Below are 19,143 nucleotides of genomic sequence, written 5' to 3'. Positions count from 1 at the left end.
ATGTTGGAGGAAAAATACAATAAAGACTCAAAGTTTCAAATGAAATCTATATTTATTGTGCAAATATGACAGAGAAAATTCCATCTTTGTTGGGTTTGTTCTTTAGGATTTTTTTCATTGCATTATGATGAAATATTTGAGGCTGAACACTGGAGAGGATTTCAACCACTAACAGTTATGGACATGTTTACTATGAGAGTAAAACGAAGCAGCTTGTTTTACCATATGATTTATTATATCTGCAGACAGATATGGAAACTGATAATGAAAGGATTTCAATAGGTAACTGGTTAATAATAGTTTCAAATTTAGAGTCCCAAATTTGTTCATTGAAATTCAACTTAATCTATAAAAACAGATCAAATACTCATTCAGGTTAAGAGGTTTATCAAATGTGGCTTTTATGTACCTGATGGCTGATATATATATATATATTTTTTTTTCTTTTTCATATTGTGGTTCTTTCATATCTCGCTGCAAACCAGGTCTTTTTTTTAAATTTTTTTTTTATGTTTAACATGGAGGTAAAATAAACAAAAGCATCTCAGACGGTGCACCGTAAAAACGGCTCGATTTACACGGAGGCTGCATTTCTATCCTGAATCATCATCCTGTATTTCACGTGGATATAGGAGCCACCTGTCATTATTCCACATACAAATATGTACATCATTAGAAAGGTGCTCCAGTATTTCAGCAAACAGAAAATATGTACATACAGAAATGGACAAACTGGCATCTCTGGTAAAGATGTGTACAGAGCTCTAATATAAACTCATCATATTGCAGAATGTCACTAAAATGTTTAGAAAACAATCTAATACCAGACAAACTTTATTCAGCATGGAAGAAAGTCCACAATAAGAAATATTTAACAAAATAACTAATACAACAAACACAACACATTTCATTTCTCTGACTTTTCAAGAAATGTCTAATTCATGACTTTCTGGTATTTATGGGTGTGAATGGTGACAAAAACTCCCAAATTGTCAGAGCTGCAGCATGCTGTGGCATCTTGTGGTCGCCGTAACAACCCCTAAAATTACAAATGTCCGCATGCTAAGCTAAACTGTAGCTTTAGCTGCATCCATGTCCTCAGATGAGCCACACATCAAACAGCCCAGGCTGTTACCACCTCAGTACGGTGAGAAACCTGTGATACTGAGGGCAAAACATCCAGCACCTGCTGTCATTAATGCTTAGAAATACAACTTTCACATTTTACATAGAATCATGGTGAACTGTACCAGAAAACTACAAATGGGCTATCAGGGGGGGGAATGAGCCACTAAACAGGCTGAACCTTCTCTCTGGGTCAGGCCAAGCCTCAGACCGAAATCTGGTAGAACAGCTGTGAGAATCTAGAGAAGCCGTGTAAACACCCTGTAGGCTCTAAACATGTGTTAACAGAACAGCTGTCAGCAGTTGTGCCAGTTATTTTGTAAACTGTTTATGTATAAATTTGCTCCAAAATAAAGCTTAAACTTTTCTAAATGTTCTACTGAGCCTCCCACTGCAATAATGTGACTTTATTCTAATGTTCTGTACACATCTTTTTCTGGGGTTTAAGGTCTTCCCTCCAGGGGGCGCTCTCTGCTGCAGGTTTTACTCTTCCTCTGAGCTGTGATGTTTGCAGCGCTGCCTCAGAAAAGCCTCCACCTCCTCTCTGTGCGCCAGGCTGTTGGCTTTGCCTTGGAAACGTCCATTCTTCCCTGCCCCTTTTCCCTGAAGCAACTCCAAAATCCTGAAGAGAACAAAGGAGTCTTCAACAGCGTTTTTTTTTTTTTTTTTAATAATACAAAAGTAACATGTCAGACTCTCCTACCGTGGGCCTAATTCGGTAACTTGTCCACTGGGTCCAGCGAGGAGAAACAAACCGGCTCCCTTTTCCTCTCCAACAGTGAGGAAAACCAGAGTTTCCTTCAGGCAAATAAAACCATTACTCCAGGATTATCAGGCGGGGCTGAAGCAGACAGGTGGAGGTCTTACCTCTGTGTTTATTTCATTGGCGATGATGTTCATGAACTCATTGTCACCTTCTTTTCTGTAGTTGGAGGAAGATTTCAATTATTGTCAAACATTTCTAATGCATTGCAAAGGTTTTTATTCATCCCCCCAAAGGTTGCACATTTCCTCATATTACAACTAGGGATGCACCAATTAAAAAAAAAAAAAGATAAATTGGGCCAATAACATTGCTAGTATGGGCTGATAACCAATATTTGAGATATTTCTATGCTATTTTAACATTGAAATATTAATCCACTGTCTAGGCTTCTGACTAAGCAATGAGCAATTTGATCGCATGATAAACTGAAATAAGTGCAATAATGTGATGCCCTTTAATATTTTTGTAAAGCTGCCATTTTGAAAAATGCTGCAAACATTTGATGCAAGGTAACTTGTCAATTTTGTTTAGGGACGAAATAATCCATTTTATTTATTTTGGTATACTTAAATGTAGGGTTCCAGTATTAAAGGTACTTTTGAAATTAGTTTGTTGACCTTTGAGAGGCTGTACTTGCATTATACCATTACCACTAGATTAATTGAAAATGGTCTCAAAACATCAATATTATCATTTATCGCAATTTATCATCCAGCAAAACTTATGACAGGCCTCCATCTGAGCTGGAGGCACACACAGGGACAAGCCCCGCCCCTTTCTGAAACAAACGGCAACAAGATGGAAATAAACTTAGGTTGTTATCATCAGGCTGATAATGTTTTGAATGCTGATATATCGTGCATCCCAACAACAAACCAACTTTTCCTTTTTCAGTTCTCTTTATTCTTTTCAACTTTACACAGTGATGTAATATTAAGTGACTATCACATCAAATCCCCCCATAAATCCTTATTTTCTGATTGTAATGAATAGTTTTCTATGTTGACCGTTTATCTTACTTGTGAAAGCTGAAGAAGTTTCCTCTGTGAGGGTTGTTCTTAAAGTCCTGAGCAATAAGGACAGCCATGTCCCGCAGCAGACTCAGGTTGCTCTGGAAACACATTGTGACAGGTTGGATAAAATCTCAGGGCTGCAGCTTCAGACAGAAGCTGAAATCCTTCTACCTTCTGTAGCAACTTGACAGACTTCTGGATCTTCTCCACGGCTTCAACGTGCTCGTCTGGACCCGTCCTGTGGAGTCATGACCAAAACGATGCTTTTATCTCTGAGCTTTGCATTGTGGGAATTCTTCAGACATGTCAGTTTGAACATACTTCAGGAGAGAGACCAGCGATCGCTCTGTGCTGTAGCTCTTCTCCGCGTACTTCAAGACTCTGTTCCCTGTAAGGAAGATCAGGTTGGTTTTGTTTTTCTTTCCCTTCTCTGTTCCCAGCAGCTTTATGACCTGAAATTAAAAATCGAGAGAGAAGTTGTTTTTATCGTAACCACCTCAGCTGATGTCTGTCTGAGTGATGGGAGTCACCTGTAAGTGGCTGAGGTTGGTCACATGGGTTCCACAGCACATGTTGGCATCAATGCCCTCCATGTCGACGATTCGAATAGGCCCTGCATGGTCGTCTGGCAGCCCCCGACTTCTCACCTGCCTCGCACAAACAGTGATCACGTTTCAGTCACTGAGTCATAGTGACTCGGTGTCTGCTGCTGTATTTCCATTACTAATGTGCACAAATCTGTCTATATTCTGCTAATGTAAAAAAATCCATTTCACACTTGTAGTGTTTTTATTAAATGAGAAATGAAATTAAAATCACGTGAATAAGCTTATTCATGCGATAAATCATTATGTCCGTCACTGCTGTGGTTTTTAAACTGCAACATATATTCATATTTCAGGCATAAGATTAGATGTTGGCGTCTTATTCAGGCATTGGAGTGACGAGCCCCGCCTACTTGGGAGCGGTTATGTATGCGGCGTATTGGAGAAATTAGTCAAAGATTTTATAGAAGAGTTTTGGATTCAGCTCGTTCAAATGACGCATAACTTTTGATGAACTGTGATGCTGTGAGAGCTCTGGTGGAGCCAGCTGAACATTGAAAAAACTAAAACTATCATCCTGCAACAACTTCCTGTCTTCGTTTTCGCCAGTAGTAACATCCAGCTGTTGATCATGTGAGTTGTGCGATGTGAAAAATGTGTTTCTATTGCAGTTTGTAAAATCCATCCATTTCAATACGACTGAGAAACCACTTAAGCCTTGCACAAAAACTTATCAAAAATGTGTGCTGGCATGTTTCCATTAAGCAAATTCATTTCTGTAATTACAATTTGTGCAATTTTATGGTAAATGGAAACACAGCTACCGAGTACAACCTGTGCGTGTGTGTGTGTGTGTGTGTGTGTGTGTGTGTGTGTGTGTGTGTGTGTGTACGCACGCACTCACTTTCTCCACAGTAGGGTCGCTTAAATCAAGAAGTTGAACACTGACGGGAATCCCAGATCGAATCTTCTCATTCACGGCTTCTTCCAGTTCCTGAAGCTGCGTGGCTTTAACAGATGGAGTGTCCAGTTCGATTGTGCTTCTGTGACGGCCCAAGTCCCTGAAGAGAGGGAGGGAGGAAATGACATCAGACCAGGGAGATGCTCAGGTCTTTATCGATGGTGAAACTGATCGGATGACATACCAGGAAGTGGTCTTGTATCCAAACATTGCATCTGCCAGAGCTGTGATTAAATGCTGGCCTAAAGAAGAAGAAAACTATATCTTGGAACATTTTATTTTTTCATGTTACAATCTCAGCTCACTGTATTTCTTCAGGGACAATTAAATATGAAAATCTGACATCCAATCACGCCCAGCTTCCTCATCCCTTCTTTCCACCAGCCCAGTGACGAGGCTACATTCACATGATGAATCTAACTCATGCCTCTTACACATGGGCTCTGGGTTATCTCTAAATGTGTTCCTTTTTTTTTCTTTTGCAAAATGGCTCTCTCCGTCAGGACTGGACTTCCTCCCTGACTTGTCTGCTGTGCTGCTCGGTCTCCATGACAGCATCATGAAGACCGAGAGGTTTCTCTAACAAACCTCTGAGGCCAGAAACGGAACAGCTGAATTTATGCCGAGAATAATTTGGACACAAGTGGACGTTGTTCTCAAATTAAAGGACTTCTGAACTCAACTGGTAGCCCTGGATGTTATTCAGAGGTATCAGAATAAAATCAGTCAAATCCAAATTTGTGCCAATCTTTTCAGATTTTCATTTGTAGTGAAATTGAAAAACCACGCGTCATTTCCCTTCCATTTCACATCTACACACTATTTTGGTATTGGCCTATTACATAGCACCCTAATAACATACCTGGATGTTTGTGATTGTGACAAAAGGAGAAAAAATGCGTTCCTTCTTGGAAAACATTTGTATCTCAGGGCAGTTAAAACGCTGCTGTTTGACTCTCCTCTTCCTCACCTGAGTGTTGCTGCATATGATCAAATCTCCTCTTCCAGTCTACCGTCACGCGCACCTCCTGACCCACCTCCACAGGTGAGGTCACAAAGTGGACTGCATCCGGTCCCTGCCTGGTCACCCTTAAAACTGGAACCTTTCCAATCAGACCATGGTCGTCTGGCTGTGAGAACATTAAGAAAACAGCGTCACACACACTTTCAGTGGTGGAACGAGCTTAATGATGAATACGCTTACTTGGCCTCCTCCCTCAGGGAATAGGATTGTATCTTGGAGCAGGACATTAAAACCTTTGAGGGTTTCTTTCCTCCCATTCACTTCTTGTTTTAGTTCGGCAGGACAGCAGGAAACCACAGAGGTGACAAACTGAAAGCGAATGAATGGAAATGGGTCAGCCAGCAACGCTTTTCTAATTTGTATGGCGATGTTGCAATTGATTTAAGAGCAACACTACTATGCACAATGAATATAAACACACAATTCACAGCTCAAAATGGACAAAAATTTTCACTTCACTTTTATTCTTGAAAATAAAAGTGAAGTTGGCTTTAGCTACTGTAGTTTAGCAGCCATGCTAGAAGCTCCAGCAGGATTTAAAGGTTACGTTTCCGGGATGCTTAGTTTAGTTTCCACTTTAGAGACTCGTACCTCTTTCATATAACAGTCTCTCTGACACTGGAAAGCCATTCCGGGCTGTTTAAGAGGTGAAACCTGAGTCTAAAATCGGCGAAGACTCGTTTGAACTTATTCAACTCAAAGATGTCAGTGAAGCACAGGTAGCAATGTAGTCCAAACTTAACAGCTTCGAGTTTTCCTCTTTCGTCGGGCATCCCTTAAAGGAGCCACACGTATCATTGGCTGGCACCCAGACGAACACTTCCTGTATCTATAATATGCTTAGGACGAAACAATACATCAGTGTCTATCTGTTCAGTTACATTAAAAAATACTTCTATAATCCTAGAGGTAAATTAAATGTTGTAACTCGTACTACAAAATTTAATGTTCTTTATCCACAGTGTTCTTCATTTTATATAAAAGTATCTCTGTACCATCATCTCCAGATGTTTCACAGTAGTTCCCAGAACAGAACCAACCTTCAGCTTTTTGAGCTGTAAGTTCCTGGCTCTGTTGCTGCTGCCCCAACAGAATGTTAGAAAAGATGGCAACATGGAAGATATGCAGCATTTTGTCAACAAGTCGCTGTTGAGAATGAGAACTTTGACCTCAATCACTTTAACTGGTTAGAAAAAAAACACTGAAGGATTCCTCAAAAGGTAAACTCTGCTCTGTCTCTCTGATGTCAAGTTCAGTCTGCTGTCCAGGTGAACACCAAGGTGTTTATACTTCCCAACAACAACCACTAATCATCGAGTAATGATAATAGTATTTGCTCTAACTCTGTTTCTATTGAATAGATGATGGGAGTCTGACTTGTATTGGACATCAGTCCAGAGTGAAAAGGAATAGTGAGTACAGTGTGTAGTGCTCCTGTGCTGTTGACCTGCTGGTGATGAGACACTTTTTCTATCTCAGATTTTGGTCTCATTGTCATCAAATGCAAATGCAATATAGCATAACACAATATCAGTATGTCAAGATTCATAAATAAATATAGTAATAAATATAAATATATAATATATATTTTTTGCATGTCTACTGACTGAAAATTGTTTCTATTTAATATTAAATCTGTTTATAAATGTTTTTTTTTTGTCTTTAGGTATCCTATATAAAGCAAAAAATATTCCGCTTGAATGCCTTTAATGCTGAATACCTTCAATGCTGCCACCTGCTGGAGTTAACAAAAATGCCAGGCTTTTCCATCTGTCTCCATCACCTTTTTCAACGTGTCAATTTCATCTGTTGACTGTTCATTTTTAAAATATAACCGAAAATACAGACAAAACATTAACATCATACACCATAATACACAAATAAACACGCATGAAATAGATTTATATATAAAAAGCATGTAACACAATTTTATCTCACAACAATTCTCCCTAGCATCAGCACAGCATTTAAAATCCAGGGCTGTATAGGAAAATCTGTCTCCAAAAACCATCCTGAAGAGCCATCTGTGTCAGTCAGACTGCAAGAGAAGAAAATATATACATGTCTGAGTACATATTCTTTTGAATTATATTTTTTCTATATTACATAATGAAAGCTCAAAGATTCCTCTGCTTACATCACTGAGGTCCCCCATGTCCGGTATGGCTCCTTTGTTGTCACTGGTCATTTCTTGAATCATCTGACAAAGAAAAAAAACCAACATATCCAGGAGTTTAATCATGCATATGTTGCATAATTGTACGTAACATACCCTTGAATCTTTTCGCATTTCATCATGCACTGTAAAAAAAAAAAGGTATATAATTTACGGTAAAATACTGTAAATGTTACTGTATAAATACAGTCAAATTCTGGCAACTACAGTTGCCTGTCTTTTACTGTAAATTAGAGATTTTTTTTTTTTTTACTGTGTACTCCATATACAAACTTTACTGTTTCATCAGGATTTTATGCGACAGAGCAACACAATGTAGTGCCTAACTGTGAAATGGAAGGAAGATACAATTTCCAAAAGTTCTTTTGGAAATATTTTATACGTAAATAGGCTGAAAATACACCACAACTTCCAGATTTTATTTTGGAATCCTAATGAAATACAATAAAGTTTGTGGCTGCAGTATAATGAAAATGTGAGCACTGGTCAGATAAACTGGGAGTCTGACCAAGCAGAACACTGATCGCAGATGAAGAAAAGAATCATAATGGGAGAGCTGTAGAGATCCACAACTCAGAGGAATCTGTTGACAAAATGTTTAATAATTATACATTCATGTACAATTCAGCGTTTTGAGGAGAAAAAAGTCTGTGCGCATCCCTCTCTGATGGTGTGCCCTCTGAGCACACCATCATTATTTAATAAAACGTGGGGATAGCTTCATGCTGTGCTTATGTTTTTCTTCTGCTGGGACAGAGAAGCTGATCAGAGTGGAGGGAAGACGGAGCTAAGGACATGGCAAAAATCTGTTGGTACTGTATGTTCACCTTCCAGCAGGAAAAACAACCAGACATGCAGCTAGAGCTAGATGAAAGGGTTTAGGTTTAAACAGGGTTCACATGCTAACATGGCTTATTCCAAGTTCAGACTTAAATCCATTAGAGAAGATTTGAAATGTCTTGTTCAGATGTCAGATTTTCCAGATGGACTGAGCTTGAACTAACCGCTAAGAAGTTGCAGTTCTAATTGCAGTAAAATATGGTTCAGAAAAATGCTGAGACTGAATCCAAATACACACTACATCCAAAATTTTGATATGCCAAAACAAATAAGTAATTAAAAATGATGTAATTTCCTTCCATTTTTGAAACCTGCACTACTCTTTGCTGGTCTATTGCAGGTTTTAGGAACCTTTATAACCCACAGGGTAAGTTTGGAACTTTTTCTTAATCAACAAAACAATCTGTAGTCATATGTGAGGCTTTTTCAATTGTATGGACACCTAATATATAAATAGCCTTTGTTTTACAGTTAAATTAATGAAATAAAAGTGTAAATCTAACGTTTAACAACAAAGAACAACTTCAAACTTTAATAAGCGGACAATAAAACAAACAAAAAGAAACAAAAAACAACAAATTCCTGGTATCACTATTCCTTTGTGGAAATGTTGAGCAAAGTATGAAAAACGAAATACCCAAAATATTCTCATACAATTTATTTTTGCCTTTATATTTTTGAATATTTCTCAGATCTTTAACATACGTATATGGTTAAAGTTATGAAAAGCCACACATGGCTCAAGAGCTGCAGGATGCAGAGGCCTGTACAGCTGCATGAAAACCTAATTAAATTCAACAGGATCCCACTCACATCCACGTATTGGTCGTACTCTGCCTTTCCCTCATTTTCCTCATGCTCCCAGTCTCTCCAGTTATCGAAGTCTACGGAAATCCAGCTGGGCTGCAGGAGGAGCAACAACGTATTGTTAAACACTCAACAATACAAAAATGTCACAGAAATTAAATGTGTGTGAGATGAGAGCTTTTTACTGCTGCTACCTTTGCAGGGTCCTTCTGTAGACGAGGCCATGCAACGTCTGGTTTAATCTTTCTGAGCAAGACATTGATGGTGCGTTCATGCACTCTCTCTCTGGAGTCCTTGAAAGTGTTGAAAGCATTTCCAGGTCTACATTTAATGTTGTATTTCACACGTAAGTTAAACACAAGAAGTTTCAAAAGGTGAATGCTTACGTAGATTTGGACTTTATCATAAAAGTGTAGTTCATTGTAGAAGACGTCATCTGTGTCATTTTTGCAGCTGTTTAACAGGTAGAAGTTTAGTCAGATGAAAACCGTGTGCAGTTATCAGCAGAGTAAATTATACAAACCCACCACAAAATCATTTTGTCTGGCTGGATGTCCACTTGGACATCTGTCGGCTTTTGAACAGCAAAGTTGATGGTGACGTATTTCTTCCTGTCGAACCACAGCGCATGTGCCGGCTGACTGTTGAGAAACAGAGTCAGTGGTGATTTGTTTCATCGGTGTGAAGATTCAAACCTGAAAGCTCAAAACAAAGGTTCACGCGTGAGCAGCTTCTTCCTACTATGCACTAACCAACACCTACCTTACTTCTGGTCTCACAATCTTTGGTTTGTTCATTCTGATTCCTGGAAAAATTAAAAGAGCAGCTACTTCTTTTATTTCTTTAAATCACAGAAATGTAAAAGGCGTGTGTCACGCCATATGCTCTAATACAACGACCAGGCCCAAGAAGCTATAAATAGAGCAATATCAGCTGCTGGGAGTGAGACCTCCCACAGCCCCCTCTCTGCCCTTTATAGGCTGCCTGTGGAACACTCCGGAAGGCAAAAGCACTTTCTGGGTTCTACAACACTTTGTTCAAGCCCCCGCTAATCCCCCACTACCCCTTGAAACACCCAACTGGGCAGAGGGGTTGAGAGATTTAGGCCAAAAATAACAGAAATAAACTTGCATTTTTCCTTACTTTTGTTGCTAAAAGGATTGTTCAGTACATCTAAAGTGATTTTTGTTAAGATATTGTACACTTGATAGTTATATGACATATAATTGTACTGGTTAAAAACAACAAAAGAAGCTATCTTGCCATCTTAATTTGGATAAAAATCCAGATTATTTGATTCTGGTGGATGAAGAAAGCGGCTTTTCAGAGAAAAATCAAGACCAAAAAGCGGTCTACTAAAGTCTTTAACTTCAATTCCAAAAATGCTACAGCAGTTCATATGAATGATCTTTTATGAACCTTCAAACCATCATCTGATTCGCATTTGGTGGTTATTTACAAAGAGGCCAATGATTATTCACATGAGAAACGGAGCGCCATGACTGTGTGAAACACGTATTGAGAACAGCACACAGAAAAAACATTTCCAGTCACACAAAAACTGAAGTTTTAGAATCTTGAGTTTAAACCTCAACAGAAGAATTTGTGTATGATGGAAACTGACTGAAAATTATTTGTTATGGTTTCAAAATACATATTTGAAAGGCCTAAATAAAGCTTCCAGGGTGTAAGCAATGTTTCAGTTTTGTTTCCAACCTCTCAGTAAATCCCAGTGACACATGACACACGTTAGAGGACAGCATGGTTTATGCAGTTCTGTGCTAAAGTATGAAGCTAAAGGTGCAAATGGAGTTTGTCATTATAGTGTCATTGAAAATTATTGCCGATGAGTCAGCGGATTGTAGAAGCATAATTACTGCATACTTGCTGAGATTATTGTTTATGCTCAATGAGTAATGTCAGTACAACAAAAAAAACGTCTTGTGTGTCAACCTGCTTGGAGTTACAGCTGAAGTGTTTTGCCTTTTACACTGTTTAGCTTTTGTAGAAGTCATTTGGTCTGACTGAAAACACATTACATGTTTTGTTTTCCACATGTTTCTGTTTTCAGTAACCTACCTACCCCTAAGTTCAAATTAATATTCTGTTCATACAAATGTTTTTGGATAGACTGGTATAATATTTTTTGAGATCAGAAATTGTTTAAGGACTGTAAGTGTCCACTTTGGTCTGGACTCCATTGTTCTTGTGAGATGAGACCAAGCATGAATTATTCGGTCCTATATATAGGTGGTAGAAAGCTAACCCTGCACATCATCCATACCCCAGGGTGGTGGTCTCATGCTGTTGGGATGCTTTGCTAAAGTAGAGAAATTAAAGATGGTTCAAACTGATGGGATGATTGGTTGGGCTAAAGACAGGACAATCCTGGAAGAAACCTATTGGAGGTTGTAAGAGACTTGATACTGGCGTGGAGGTTCCCACCACTCTGTGGTTGGTGTTGCCTGACACCAACCCTACAGAGCTGCAGGAAAATGTATTAGATTAAAGCATATTCGTGTGTTAGAATGGCACAGATAAAGAAGAAATTGAAAAAGGTTTTCATAAGCATGTGAGCACTCTGTTGTGCTCACAAGTGTGGAGATGATAAAACTATATGTGTGACTTTTTGTATGTCTCATAACCATAAACAAAACATCTCTATGGTCATACCTATGTGTAATTTGTGTATTCCATAAGAAAAAAATGTATATTATGAGAGAGCAACATGACAGTCCCTGGGGTGTGGAGGCCTGTTGCTGTCGTCACCGGAAATGTAATTCCCTGCTCAGTCTGGGTAGGGATGTGGCGCCAGACTACCCGGGCGAACACAAACAAATTCATGACAATAATCATTAAATAGTGTCTCCCGTCCTTTGTTTTATCGTAAATCAATAGGGAATTTCTGTTTGTTGCTCCAATCTCAGTTGAAAAAGCGTCCATCAAAGGAGACATGCCGCGCACACGACAGGTAAGAAAGCAGATACAGCGGGTTGCTAAACACGGTTAGCATTAGCAGAGTTAGCATCAGAGTGCTTCATTCTCCAAACGGAGAGCTAGAAGGTTCCACTGTGTGTCTTGTAGTAAGTTGGTAATTTGCCACCCTGAAACAAACTTTAGCTACTCATTCAACCAGACAACGTCAAAACAACCATTTTATTCGCTTTCCCGTAGTTATGTTTAGCTTTTGTCAACGTTTTCAACCAATAGTGCTATGGTGTAGCCTCTGTGGGCGGTATAAACAGAAAACCCATATGTAACATTTGGGGTTTGGTACTACCAAAATATAGACAAGCATAAAGATTATATTAATGCCGATTTTATCTTTGGACGACATACGAAGTGGACTTGTACAGTCTTATTAACTGTACGCCGTTAATATTGTGTTTTTGAAGAGTAAAAGTTAAAATATAGTATTGGTCATTGCAGTCCGTCACAGTAGGGCTAACGGCTAACTTCCATAATAATGGGTTGCGGAGCTAACCTTGTAAACTGCTTGGTCTGGTAAATCACTGAGACGCATTTCAGGGAAATTTGAATGAATGAAACAATTGTTTAGTTTTGTGGAAATTGTCAGTTGCAACTTGAATCCTGCGTAAACAGACAAGCAAACAGCTGATGGTTCCTGACCAGCTCCATGGCAACACAATGCGTGACAAAGATCAAGTTTGTATGAGTGTGATGAAAGGATCTCAGCAGTTGGCTAACCAAATTAGAACATAAAGGTTTTCTATATTTGTCATAAACTAAGCCCTTTAAATGCTTATTCTGATTCGTCTGAACTGTAATGTAGGTATGGGTTGTATTCCTTCAGTCCTGTCTCATCTGACATTGTTTAGATTAGAATACTACATGATAAACTATAATGCAGAAACAGCTATGATGTCATTGTGTTCACTTTTTTCCTTCCTCCCTCATGTGGACTTAATAATTCCCCTCTTTCTCTCTGTCCTTCCTACATGTGTCCTTCCTCCCTGGTGTACTTCCTTTTTTGTGTCCTTCCTCCCGTCTGCCCTTTTCCCGTTCTTGTGTTTTTCTCTCCTCTGTCCTTCCTGTTTTTGCAGCCTCTCTATCATTGTAATGTCTGTCCTTATTTCTTTGTGAACTTTGCTGCTTTGTCTTTTAAAATGGATGTAAAGAATGGCCAGTCTGGAAAGTTTGGAACCCTGGCTTTCAAATGAATGAGGAGCTCTGTCATCAAAAAGGGAAAACGTTCATATTGATGACTTCTGCTGTTCAGATTGTACAATATTTCATTCACAGTGTGGGTTTTTATGCTGTTGATCTTAAGGCACTTCATCTATAATCTGTCTTATCGCTCATATATAGCTAAACCAAGCCAGTAGCATAAACGCCAATCAAGCATTCAGAGCACAAATAGCAGTAGCATTAACAAATGTAGGAATAGAGCAGGAAATAAAGTACGCAACAGGGTTACTTTGGAGGTTAATTTTCCTCTATAATTGATATAAAAATCATTTGTGTCATCTCGTTTTAGCCTCATTTAAGCTGCTTTCTCTTGGCAGAGGCCTTTGACTGGGAGCGTGTCTGATGGAACTGAAGACTCCGATTCCTCTGCTGAACGGGAGCAGACCAACAGCTCAGAGAGCGATGGAAATATGCCCAAGAGACAGCGCCTCACCAGAGCTTCTACCCGCCTCAGCCAGAGCTCTCAGGGTGGGCTATTATCTCTAGAAGGCAGGAGCCTTAAACTGGAGCATTAAAACTGATTCTTGACTTTGTTTCCATCCCTCTCTCATCAGATACTCCGGATCTGAAGCGTGCTGCGGACCATGATGAATCGCCACCGCTCACACCCACAGGAAACGCCCCGTCCTCTGAGTCCGAGCTGGACATTTCCAGCCCCAACGCGTCTCATGATGAGAGCCAGTCCAAAGATCAGGCCAACAGGGACTCGGATAAGGACCTGTCCCATCGACCCAAGCGCCGGCGCTGCCATGAGACGTACAACTTCAACATGAAGTGCCCGACGCCCGGCTGCAATTCTCTTGGTATGAGTTCAGCTTTGATGCACGTTTTTCTACTTGGGGATCTTTTACAGCTCTCTGCGTCAGTATTGGAATCCTTGATAAACAGGCAAAACCTTAAAATAACTAAATCTTTTCTAGCGGTTGCATAATCTCAGACTGGAATAAAATCTGCCTTTTAATATTTGTGGCCAAAGGAAAATAAACAAAACAAAAGAAAAAAATTCTTTGCACAAACTTATTTTGCTTATAGGACAGCACAGAGTCTGTTCTCTTACGTTTCACCAGTTTGGAGCATTCAGAGACAGATCTATGACCAGTCTGGTTTGGATCATCTCCAGACCAGGAAGAGTCCTGGACCCTCTGTGTGCTGTCTTCTGTTTAGCTACAACTAAAGAGCAGAGAACAAATACTGTAATAATTTCAGTAGTTACAGTTACATTCATCACTAAAACCATTTATAGAAATTAAATTAAACAACAAAATCAACCCGGCAGAATCCATGTTATCTTAGGTTAAACACATAATTAACTATAGTGTAATATATTCAGTTCACATCCAGGAACTTACATCGCTTGCAGTTCACAAAAAATGTTTTATGTATCCTTTAAAATTTAACAGAAGTATTTAAATTTTCTTCTGTTTCTCAACATATTATGATTCTCTTTAATATTCTGATGATCTACTTATTTGTCATATTAGACAGAAACCGTAGAACCGTTTGGTGTGTGTACTCTGCTGCTGATTCAGATGTTTTGTGTTCCATTCGTTTCTCTACCATCACATCCTGGTTTGATTCTAATCATCAGCCTCTTCCTTTACGTAGGCCACCTCACTGGGAAACACGAGCGCCATTTTGCTATATCAGGGTGTCCTCTCTACCACAACCTCTCTGCTGACGAGTGTAAGGTGAGGTTAATGACCAACATGGTGTCTTGTGTGCAGCTTGATTAGAATTGATAATTTAAATGAGTAAAGTAGCACATGTGACCCCAGTGAGCTTCAACTCTTCATCTTCTCTTGCCAGGTGAAAGCCGTCAGCCGGGAGAAACAGGAAGAGGAGATGAAGACGCAGGACGAAGGGAATTCACGGCATGCAACTCGCCACCAGGTAGTCTGGAATATTCAGCGTCGCTTAGTGTTTGTCACAAGGCGGTTGCCATGCACGCAGAAAAAGTGATGTTTGTTTTGTGCCTGGTCTCTAGACGCCAACGCCCAAACAAAGCAGATACAAAGAGCAGGTCGCTGAGATGAGGAAGGGCAGAAACTCTGGGCTGCAGAAGGAACAGAAGGAGAAGCACATGGTATGTTGGCGTCATGCGGTCCGACCTCCTGTCTGTTTAAAGCTGGGATCACTGCTTCATTATAAAGCAATGCTGTGGAACTGCTGCCTCACTTCCTGTTCCATCGTCAGGAACATCGGCAGACATACGGCAACACCAGAGAGCCTCTGCTGGAGAACATCACCAGCGATTACGACCTGGAGCTGTTCAGGAAAGCTCAGGCCCGGGCATCTGAAGACCTGGTAATGCTGTCTGCTGTCTGCTTAAAGGGCCGGTATCATGTCAAATCCACTTTTTTGAGCTTTACATCATTTATAATGTTATTCCTTTATAAGAACATACCTGGAGTGTTGCTTTGATTCTTTTATGCATGTTTGAGAAAACCTTTAATCTCCCATGGCAACCATTCAGCTGTGCAAAACCCAAGCGTTTTACTTAGCCCCGCATTAACCCCGCCTTCCAGACGCCGCCGCTCCTCTCAGCTGCAGTTTTCAAGCTTCTGAGCTTTCGCTTCACAGATCAGCCCTCCCCCACTCAGCTCCTTCAGACTAGCCAGCAGCAATTAGCAAACATCTGGTATAACTGTTCATTTGCTGAACTCTTTCAGAGTTTACCCCAGTGTATTATAAGCCTGGCGGCCCGCCATGCTTTACTCCGGGGCCACACGGAGATCTGAGAAACTCGTGACCGTCAGGCACGGTCGAGTCCCATAAACTTGACCAACCAGAATAGTTACTGTGACGATTAAAAACTCAACAGACACGAAATGAAAGAGCTACTAAAGCCACATTAGCAGCATTGAATTACATCTCCCGTTTGTTGCGCGTAGCAGATTACCTCATCATGCAGGATCGGTCCAAGGCTGTATGAGGCCTGGAGCAGAATATGACATAGGGGCTCCTTTTGCTGCTAAAAATATCAGCACCTCTAACAGCTTCTGTGTTAGATTTAGTGAAATCTGGGAGAAGGGAGTAGTTTAATTGGCCAGCCTAAAAAGCAATAAGTTATAATCGCAGTTTACTAATTTGTATTTGTAAATTCAAAGATTAAACTCACAGCATCAGATTGTTGCTATGGTAACAAAACAATGTAACTATGAATATTGTTCTTTGAAATTTTACAAAGTAAACTTGCCAGGTCCTTAAAATCTTGTATTTAAACGTTAAACAATTTAAAATCATTTAATTTATGTATGCCTAAACAATTGAATAAAATTTAACAGCATTGATAATCTCAATAAACAAATGTTACATTTATGTAACACAGTGGCGCAGTTCGTAGAGCTGTTGCCTTGCAGCAAGAAGGTTCTGGGTTCGATTCCCGGCCTGGGGTCTTTCTGCATGGAGTTTGCATGTTCTCCCTGTGCATGCGTGGGTTTTCTCCAGGTACTCTGGTTTCCTCCCACAGTCCAAAAACATGACTTGTCAGGTTAATTGGCATCTCCAAATTGCCCCTGCGTGTGCGTGCATGGTTGTTTGTCCTGTGTGTCTCTGTGTTGCCCTGTGACAGACTGGCGACCTGTCTAGGGTGAACCCTGCCTCTCGCCCGGAACGTTAGCTGGAGATGGGCACCAGCAACCCTCCCGACCCCACTGAGGGACGAGGGTGTAAAGAAAATGGATGGATGGAAATGGATGGATGGATACATTTCTGTATCTGTGGTCTTCTTTAAAATATTAGCGTTTATGGGGTTCCTGAAGCTCTTGGGGACCTGATGGAGCCACTGACTTAATTTAGATTAAACAGTAGTGCAAATTTGTTGTTTTTAGACTAGTTGGGGGTTTAAATAGCATTTCACTGGAGATCTTTTCCCGTAACATATAATTACACAGTAATACTTTTACATTTCCTGTCAACTTAACATCTTTTAATACAAAAACACGGTGGACCGCCTCGACGCCCCGACCACCGGGCTTAGCAAGTTTTCTGGGGGAAACCCTGTCTTTATAAGAGCCACTTCTCAGTGCAACACAGCTAAAAATGTTGTTAAAGGTTTAATAGAGGAACCAGGCTGTGATGACTTCCTGAAGGTGGAGTTTTTAGAAAGAGCACAAGCTTCTTAAATTGACAGAAGTCCAATTTTAAGCCTTTAAATTATGAAGTCAGATTTCTCTTGAGTCATATTTGATATATTCAGCATTTTTATAACAAATGTAACATAGTTGCAAGATTGTGGTACAAAATAATAGCAGGTGGTGAAAAATGCATAATACTGCCCACTGCATTCAACCCCCAGCATTCACAGTACAGTCACAGATTACCTAACACACGCACGCACACACACATACACAAATACACAGCCTTTAACAAATGTGCTTGTTGTGGTGTCTTTCGTTCTGCAGGAGAAGCTGCGTATCCAGGGTCAGATCACAGAGGGCAGCAACATGATCAAAACCATCGTGTTTGGCCGCTACGAGTTAGATACCTGGTACCACTCACCCTACCCTGAGGAGTACGCGCGCCTGGGCCGCCTCTACGTCTGCGAGTTTTGCCTGAAGTACATGAAGAGCCAGACCATTCTCAGGCGACACATGGTGAGATTTCCACCAACACAGAACAGAGTGTTTCTCAGGCAGGATGCCTTAATATTCTTGAGTTTGGCTCTAAAGTAACAGTTCTCAACGTGGGCGGTACCGCCCCCCAGGGGGYGTTCAGAGGACGGCAGGGGGCGCTGGCGGACATTTTTACAAAAGGGGGGGGCTGGGATGCCTTTGGGGGCGTTTGATCGAAGGTAAACTTTACACCTTAAATTCCCCGAAATGCCAGTTTAGACTTTGAGCAACTTGGTAAAACTGTATTGTGTAACATTGAATCATGCTTGGCTGCAACTGTATCGATGGCAGCTCTTCTTCTTCTATTCAGTGTTTGTTAGCTTCTTGGCGCAGCTCCGTCCTTCTTCTACTGGTAGCTAAAATCACGACACCCTCACTTTGTAACCCTCTGAAAAATGAACCCATTTAAATAAAGAAATCAAGAAATCCCTCCATGGGTGATACCACGATAGAGAGCGTTCATTTTATAGCGTTAACACCGGTGTTGTAAGTGGTCCGGTATGAAACTGGTGTGATAGAACAACACAGCACTTTTAAATTTCAGTAATCAGAATGCAGTATAGCCTGTATGTGCTGCATCGCTTTTCCCCATCGATGCGCTTCCCGACCGCCCTGCACCTTAGGGGCTTAAAAGAAAAAACGCACATTGCGCAAAACTCTGAAACAGGAGAAGCGGGACATAAAACGGAGCGACGAACTAGATGTGAATTATGGCATAAAAACAGAGAATCCGACACTGAACAGTGAAAAATCAACACATGATGTGAAACACATGATGATTAGGAGAACAAAATGCAAGAATAAACTAAGAAACTAAATGCAGAGGAATAAACTGGTATGGCAAGACCTTTAGAACAATACTTTATACAGAGGACTGTATGGCAAGAATAAACAGACACTATTTCCAGATAAAAGGTAAAATAATATTGTTGAAATGTCATGGGTTTGTTGAGACCACATCTAATACTGAGAATAAATATATCTTACAGACCATAACAGTAAAGAACTGATCACTTATTTATGTTTTAATTAGATTTGATATATTTATTTCTTCAATATTATTT

The 19,143-nt window shown here is 40.2% G+C and overlaps 3 protein-coding genes across 3 annotated transcripts in view; 1 reads left to right on the top strand and 2 right to left on the bottom strand.

Annotated features, from left to right (window-relative positions):
* Positions 1-39: 39 nt before the first annotated feature.
* Positions 40-6,279, bottom strand: aarsd1 (alanyl-tRNA synthetase domain containing 1). Its single transcript, XM_008438132.2, has 12 exons — positions 6,026-6,279; positions 5,615-5,743; positions 5,381-5,540; positions 4,595-4,652; positions 4,354-4,510; positions 3,435-3,551; positions 3,226-3,356; positions 3,076-3,142; positions 2,911-3,002; positions 1,993-2,047; positions 1,829-1,923; positions 40-1,747 (listed from the first exon to the last, which is right to left on the bottom strand). The coding sequence occupies exons 1-12, from the start codon at positions 6,062-6,064 to the stop codon at positions 1,609-1,611; spliced, it is 1,239 nt and encodes a 412-aa protein (XP_008436354.1). The 5' UTR covers positions 6,065-6,279; the 3' UTR covers positions 40-1,608.
* A 1,036-nt stretch (positions 6,280-7,315) lies between these two features.
* Positions 7,316-10,207, bottom strand: ptges3l (prostaglandin E synthase 3 like). Its single transcript, XM_008438131.2, has 7 exons — positions 10,020-10,207; positions 9,785-9,898; positions 9,644-9,710; positions 9,452-9,550; positions 9,264-9,353; positions 7,572-7,634; positions 7,316-7,472 (listed from the first exon to the last, which is right to left on the bottom strand). Exons 1-7 carry the CDS (start codon positions 10,052-10,054, stop codon positions 7,464-7,466), a joined length of 477 nt encoding a protein of 158 aa, XP_008436353.1. The 5' UTR covers positions 10,055-10,207; the 3' UTR covers positions 7,316-7,463.
* Positions 10,208-12,025: 1,818 nt separating this feature from the next.
* Positions 12,026-19,143, top strand: part of kat7b (K(lysine) acetyltransferase 7b) — a 12,295-nt gene continuing 5,177 nt past the window's right edge. The window contains exons 1-8 of the mRNA XM_008438133.2: positions 12,026-12,228; positions 13,784-13,934; positions 14,021-14,269; positions 15,072-15,154; positions 15,273-15,356; positions 15,451-15,549; positions 15,660-15,770; positions 17,870-18,061. Of these exons, the coding sequence (XP_008436355.1) occupies positions 12,211-12,228; positions 13,784-13,934; positions 14,021-14,269; positions 15,072-15,154; positions 15,273-15,356; positions 15,451-15,549; positions 15,660-15,770; positions 17,870-18,061 (987 nt within the window). The 5' untranslated portion in view covers positions 12,026-12,210. The remainder of the gene's footprint in view (positions 12,229-13,783; positions 13,935-14,020; positions 14,270-15,071; positions 15,155-15,272; positions 15,357-15,450; positions 15,550-15,659; positions 15,771-17,869; positions 18,062-19,143) is intronic.

This window comes from Poecilia reticulata, linkage group LG19 (genome assembly GCF_000633615.1).
Source record: "Poecilia reticulata strain Guanapo linkage group LG19, Guppy_female_1.0+MT, whole genome shotgun sequence".
Classification (NCBI taxonomy): Eukaryota; Metazoa; Chordata; class Actinopteri; order Cyprinodontiformes; family Poeciliidae; genus Poecilia; species Poecilia reticulata.
This window is presented reverse-complemented; position numbering and strand designations above follow the sequence as displayed.